The sequence below is a fragment of the Ciona robusta genome, chromosome 4 (assembly GCF_009617815.1).
Source record: "Ciona robusta chromosome 4, ASM961781v2".
NCBI lineage: Eukaryota > Metazoa > Chordata > Ascidiacea > Phlebobranchia > Cionidae > Ciona > Ciona robusta.
In genome coordinates this window covers 7085250-7092412 of record NC_143238.1, presented here as the reverse complement: position 1 = coordinate 7092412, position 7163 = coordinate 7085250, and the positions used below count along the sequence as shown (strand labels likewise).

General features: G+C 42.5%; 1 protein-coding gene across 1 annotated transcript; it reads right to left on the bottom strand.

Annotated features, from left to right (window-relative positions):
- Nucleotides 1-122: 122 nt before the first annotated feature.
- LOC149737230 (uncharacterized) lies at nucleotides 123-6959 on the bottom strand. The gene is made up of 2 exons (XM_089877536.1): nucleotides 6819-6959; nucleotides 123-6660 (listed from the first exon to the last, which is right to left on the bottom strand). The coding sequence occupies exon 2, from the start codon at nucleotides 6286-6288 to the stop codon at nucleotides 541-543; it is 5748 nt and encodes a 1915-aa protein (XP_089733662.1). The 5' UTR covers nucleotides 6289-6660; nucleotides 6819-6959; the 3' UTR covers nucleotides 123-540.
- Nucleotides 6960-7163: the final 204 nt, after the last annotated feature.

The following is a 7163-nucleotide window of genomic DNA, read 5'->3' as shown; positions in this document are numbered from 1 at the left end:
AACAACATTAGCACCAAATTAGGCTTAATTAACACGTTTGAGGTAACCAATGAATAATAGTACACGTACCAACTTGTTAGGCGATCAGGCGGAATGAAATCCACAATAATGATTACACAATGTCCAAACAAGCAATGTACTTTAACTTAAATCACTGTAAATAGCATCACAATAATCACTTTTATATAAAGAGGTAAACTTAATTAGTACATCACTAATACTGCACATAAAAACTACTTAATTGCTTCAGCTTATGGCTAGTACGTGGCTATAACGCAATACTGTCAAATACGGTTTCCTAATATCCAGACATTACTGATAACACAACGTGGTTCATAACAAAGAACTGCCCACGTGACTGGGTAACCATGACGATAAGCATAAAATGGATACGAGTAAGGATGATGCATGCAGCGTAACTAAATGACGTATGAATGACGTGAAGAATGGATGAAAGTATAATAACTCGCTGTAACATTCCCCCCACGATGTGCGAACGCACATCTAACAACAACAAACAGCGAGGTTTATACAGAAAGATCAATGTTCATCATCTCCGACCTCTCGTACCGCCTCTTGAATCAAACATAGTTTGGCAATCGGCCGTTTAAATGTCCCATGACTGGTTTTCACCATCGCACTTCGAACCAGACCACTCTTATCTGGGAACGTCTCGATCACTCGACCCATCGACCATCTTCCCCTCGGTAGCAAATTGTCCACTAGTAGAACAATATCATCGTTCTCGAAATTTCGTTTCGTATTTGTCCATTTTTGACGTATCTGCAATGTCGGCAGATATTCTTTAACCCAACGTGTCCAAAACTGGTCAGCCAAGTATTGCACTTGACGCCAATGACGTTTAATGTAGTTGTCCTTTTTGTCGAAAACACCAGGTGGTGCTATATCACAATGCCTTGTCAATAGCAAGTGATTTGGTGTCAATGGCTCCTCACCCTCTGGATCCATTGTAATCGGTGTTAATGGCCTCGAATTGAGAATTGCTTCTATCTCGACCATTACAGTTGAAAGTGTTTCGTCTGTAGTTGTTTGACCCAACATGAATGAGCTGAGTATTCTTCTCACTGATCGAATCATTCGCTCCCAAACTCCTCCAAAATGACTCGCTGTAGGTGGATTGAATGACCACTCGATGTCCTTCTGTCTCAAATACTCATTGATTTGAGATTGATCCAGCTGCTTCAATGATTCTTTCAGTACTCGATTGGCACCCACGAAATTTGTACCATTGTCGCTGAAAATCTTCTTTGGCTTTCCTCGTCGACCAATAAATCTTCTTAGAGCGTTGATAAATGAATCTGTAGAAAGAGAATGTGCTATTTCGATATGAACAGCACGCACTGCTAAACAGGTAAAGATGCACCCGTATCTCTTGACTTCGCTTCGTCCTTGCTTAACCATCAGTGGACCGAAATAATCCACACCAACATAAGAAAACACTGGTTCATTTGCTGAAATTCTCTCAATTGGTAGATTCGCCATCATTTGTTGTCCAACCTTTGAATTACGACGACGACAGAAAATACATTGTCCCAACACTCGTCTCACTGCACCTCCTCCTCTTATGATCCAATACTTCTGTCGTAGAGACGTCCAGGTAAAACTCATGCCAGAATGCTGAACTGTGCCGTGATGATCCTTGATTATCAAATCTGTCACATGATGCTTGTTCGGCAATATCACTGGATGCTTTAAATTATAACTCACTGAAGATCGATGCAGACGACCCCCAACACGTAGAACACCATCAATCAAAACTGGATTCAACTTTCTCAGACTTCCTTTTGAATCCTTTCTCTGCGACTCATCCGCGATGATATCTTCAAACTCTGATAATTGTACATGTTTGATTATGGCTTTTTCTGCTTCTTCCATCTCTGTAACACTGAGCGGTGTAGTAGCCACTTTGTTCCTGTCTCGCACGAACATCTGGAATCTCCGCAGCCACGCTACAGCTTTCTTCAGTCTCTTCCATGACGAATACCGAAGAAAGAAATTGCTCCAAAAATCCTGTCCTGTCTTCTTGACTTGAACAGCTGCAATCTTTGCTTCTTTGCATACAAAATCCTCAGGTAGATCACTGGAATTCCACTCCGGTTTTGGCCAGCTCTCCTCTTCCTGGGATAAAAACTGTGGTCCAACAAACCATCTCTCACTCCTGATGATCGCTGACACTCTCAATCCCCGTGACGCATCATCAGCAGGATTGAGTGTAGTAGGTACATACTTCCATTGAGATGTACTTGATCCTTCTTCAATCTTCGCTAACCTGTTTGCAACAAAAACTGGAAAACGTTTTGTTGAGTTATTAATACTTCGTAACACTGCTGTAGAGTCCGTCCAGAAAACTGACTTCCGGACTTCAAAATCCAACTCCTTTTTGAGCACTTGATCCATCTTCACAGCTAGTGTCGCTGCTGTTAATTCTAACCTTGGTATAGAAACAGACTTCAATGGAGCGAGCCTTGCCTTTGCATACAAGAGTCGACACCAAACCTTTCCTTCTTTATCCGTGATCCTCACATAGGAAACAGTCCCATAGCCTTTTGATGAGGCATCAGAAAAATGATGTAGATCATATCCAACAATTTTCGAACAATAATTCAGCTTCAAACATCTTTCGATCCGAAGAGAGGCAAGTCCAGGTAACTCTGTGATCCACTGTTGCCACCTCGTTGCCAAATCCTCTGGAATTTCTTCGTCCCAGCCGAGCTTCTGCTTACATAGTTCCTGCAATATCATACGAGCATACAAAACCACTGGCGCCACAAATCCAAGTGGATCAAACAGTGAACTCACAACCGACAGAATTCCTCTTCTTGTAATCGGCTTCTTCTTCACTGATACATCGAACTGAAACACATCCGTAGTGTGATCCCAACTGACTCCAAGTACACGTTCCAAATGACTTGTTTCTGAGAACTTCTTCACAGTATGTTCCTCCGGAACAGAATCCAAAACTTCTTCTTTGTTGCTCAACCACTTCTTCAGCGTAAATCCTCCACGCTTCAGTAACTCTCGTAGTTGATTGACCAACCTCTTTGCTTGACTGACTGTTGGCATGGACTTTAAACAATCGTCCACATAAAAATTGCGATGAACTGTAGATACAGTTTCTTCGTCGAAGTCTACAGCATTGTCATCTGCTGTTCTTCTTAAACAGTAATTAGCACAACATGGAGATGAGGTTGCTCCAAATAGATGCACCAACATTTTGTGATCCACTGGCTCCTTAGACATATCCCCTCCAGGCCACCAAATGAATCTCAAGTAATCCGTGTCTTCCGACTTCACATTAACTTGATGAAACATGGCTTCCACATCAGCAACCAACGCGACTGGTTCCTGACGAAAACGTAACAGAACACCAACTAAGCTGTTCATTAGATCCGGTCCCTGCAGCAATTGATCATTCAACGACGTACCTCTATACTTTGCTGCACAATCGAACACCACTCTGACTTTCCCTGGCTTCTGCGGATGCAGAACTGGATGATGAGGTAGATACCACGATCCTTTCGCGTCATCTTCTTCCTCTGTAATTTGCTGAGCATAACCACTCTTCACATACCCGTTCATCGTCTGTGAATACTTCTCTCTCAGATTGCTGTCGTTCCTCAATCGACGTTGCAAGTAACTCAACCTTTGCACTGCCTGTTGACGATTATTAGGTAAACTTGGCGATCCCACACACCATGGTAAACTTAATTGATAATGACCATCTTTGAACTTCGCTGACTCATCCAGCATCTTCAATGCGTATTTGTCTTCTTTTGATAAACCAACACCAGAGTCGAGACCTGAATTCTTAAACTCTGTCTCCCACATCTTCTTCACTTGCTCATGTAAAGCATCTTTACACAGAGACACACGATTCACGCTAATATGCCACATCCTCTCCTTGTCAGGGTGAGTAGAAGCATTTCCAAACAACGACCAACCAAGAACTGACCTGACTGCACTTGGCTCTCCGTCCTCCCCATGTATCCATTGTTCATCCACGAACACTTCTGGTACATTTGCTCCGATTAGTAGCAGAACTTCTTCCACCGCTGGCTTAACGAACTTAATTTCCCGTAGATGATGCCAATCCCTCTCGCACTTGTTCGGGGTAACTGGTAGATCATCGATAACAATGACTTCTTGTAGGCTTATGGCTTCTCTTCCATCCAGAGCTCTAACTGACAAACTTATACGAGAACCATTATTATTTTGGGTTTCCCCTTGCACAGTTGAAAGTGTAAACTTAATCTTGTCCCCTTTTACACCCAATGTATCCACTAACTTCTGAGTGCACATAGTTGCATTAGAACCAGAATCCAAAAATGCATAAGTTTCAATCTCCTGACCATTATTGCCAGTAACTTTAACAGGGACTATATTCATGTAGACCTGTTGACCAACCTTCTTATCAACTTCTGTCTTCGCTGCAAATGACGTTGAAGTTACTACCGGCCTCTCCTTCTGCTGCGGCTTGAACTCCTCTCTTTGATTTGGTTGAAACCCTGTAGTAGGTCTCCTCTCCTTCTGATAAATGTGTAGTAGTGTGTGATGACGTTTCGTACAATTCGACACGTTGCACGGTCTTGCCATGTTGCATCTTCCTCGGCAACTTTTCTGTAGGCAAGAAAAACAAAGACCTTCTTTCCGTACAATATTTAGTCGCTCATCAACTGACTTGTTCGCAAACAGTTTGCAGTTGTTAATTCTATGCTGTCCTTCACACAACAGACATGTATATTGATTAACGTTACCGTATCTCGGCGGTTGCATCGGCCTTTCCACTGCAGATACCGACGACACATGTGTTGACACTCTAGAATCTCTCTGCGGCGGCTTCACGTTGCTCCTTTGCCACCCTTGTTTCTTCGTACCCAACGTTCGACAGAACATCGTACTCTCCATCGTTGCTTCAAACTTAACCAACTCCACCAGATGTTGAAACTGGGGTTGCTCTCCCCTCAGTTCACGATCACCGGCGATTCGACTCCACTTGTTTTGTATCTGTGGAGGTAAACGCTTGACTATGCTTACCAAATGCTCGAAGTTATTTATCTCCGACAAATAACCCATATGCGACAACGTAATTAGACACTCTTCCATGTCTTGAGCTGTCCTCTGTAGCCCCTCGACGTCTCCATCTCTCAAGAATGGACCTTGAGTTAACTTCTCCACATACGACCGAACGATCACGAACGAACGACCATACCTCTCGTGTAGAATCTGTCGGGCTTTCCGATATCCCGCTGTTGATTCCATCACAGAACAAAATGAAATACTGCGCTGTGCTTCTCCGGTACAGTATTGTATCAAATAGTTTAATCTTGCAGCATCGCTGTTCACACGACTTGCGATGTGCTCCTCGAAGACTTTTTGAAACCTCATGTAATCTACTGGATCACCAGAAAAACGTCTCAGTTCCGGTTTAGGCAGATCCATATAATCCTTTAACATCGTAGCTACATGCGCGAGATCACTGACCTGTTGTCTTTCACCATAAAATGTCTCTCCTCCTGGTTCATAGCTACTCTTCTGTTTTGCTGTTTGAGCAGGTAATTCCTCCTTCTTCAACTTCCGCTCCGTTGACGTCAACGGATCCAGGTAACTCCTATCTGGAACTTCATACCTTCTGTCTGAGTAATACAGGGTGTTCGTCTCTGGTTTATAAACCGGCGAAACTTCTGTCAGGTCTTCTGGCCTTTGCCGCGGCACGATACCAATTGCGGACCTTGTTTCCCATCTATCTTTAACATCAGCTGCCTGTATCTCATGTTCAATCTTCAATAGTTCCATCTTTCGCTTCAGAGCCAACTCCTCTGCTTCAGCTTTCTGCAGCTCTATCATCTGCTTCTTCTTCAGCAATGCCATCTCTCTTCTTACCCGACCTACTGCGCTACCTTGAGAACATCCACTTGATGCACAAGATAGCCCATCTACTGCTTCATCAGAAACATTAGATTTGACATTTCTTTTGTCTCTTCTTTCGACGCCCCGAATCCATGTATCCACACGATTCATGAATCCATCTAGGTCGACATCGACTCGATCTCTTTCTTGCGCTGCTTTCCTTTTTTCTTTACGCTTATTGAGCTTATTCACATACTCGCAATGTATGTGTTTGTACTCTTCATAAATTGTTTGTACATGCTTAACGTTCTTCTTTAACTTCCTCACATTTTTCGACTCTGACATCAACGCATCTGCTTCTTTATACAGATCGTACAAGTCGAACACCATATCATCTAACATTGTTTTTGTAATCATCATGTCCACTCTAGTTTTTCAACAACAAATTGAGGCTTGGCGCACGAAGCACTCAAAGTTGAAAAACTATCTTCTTTCTTCTTAACAACCAAATGAGGCTTGGCGCACGAAGCACTCACGGTTGTGAACTTTCTTCTCAACTACAAATGGGTCTTGGCGCACGAAGAACCCAATTTGAGAATTTTCTTCTCAACAGCAACAAAGTTGAGAACTTTCATGTAGCAGTCGGGATTTGCTATGTGCAAACCACGCAGCCTGATATGCACCGACCCTACACTAGGTCACTAGGATTTCCGCACTTAAGCGAACGCGACGCCTCACAATGCCTTCTTCCGGTTCTCCCAATAAACACACAAATTGCAAAGCGACGGTTCTCTGTTAAATGAATGAAATGAATGAATATCACTTAACAGAAGAGGTGAAACTAATAAGGTAGTACGGTATATAAACAGTTCACATAGGAAAACAACATTAGCACCAAATTAGGCTTAATTAACACGTTTGAGGTAACCAATGAATAATAGTACACGTACCAACTTGTTAGGCGATCAGGCGGAATGAAATCCACAATAATGATTACACAATGTCCAAACAAGCAATGTACTTTAACTTAAATCACTGTAAATAGCATCACAATAATCACTTTTATATAAAGAGGTAAACTTAATTAGTACATCACTAATACTGCACATAAAAACTACTTAATTGCTTCAGCTTATGGCTAGTACGTGGCTATAACGCAATACTGTCAAATACGGTTTCCTAATATCCAGACATTACTGATAACACAACGTGGTTCATAACAAAGAACTGCCCACGTGACTGGGTAACCATGACGATAAGCATAAAATGGATACGAGTAAGGATGATGCATGCAG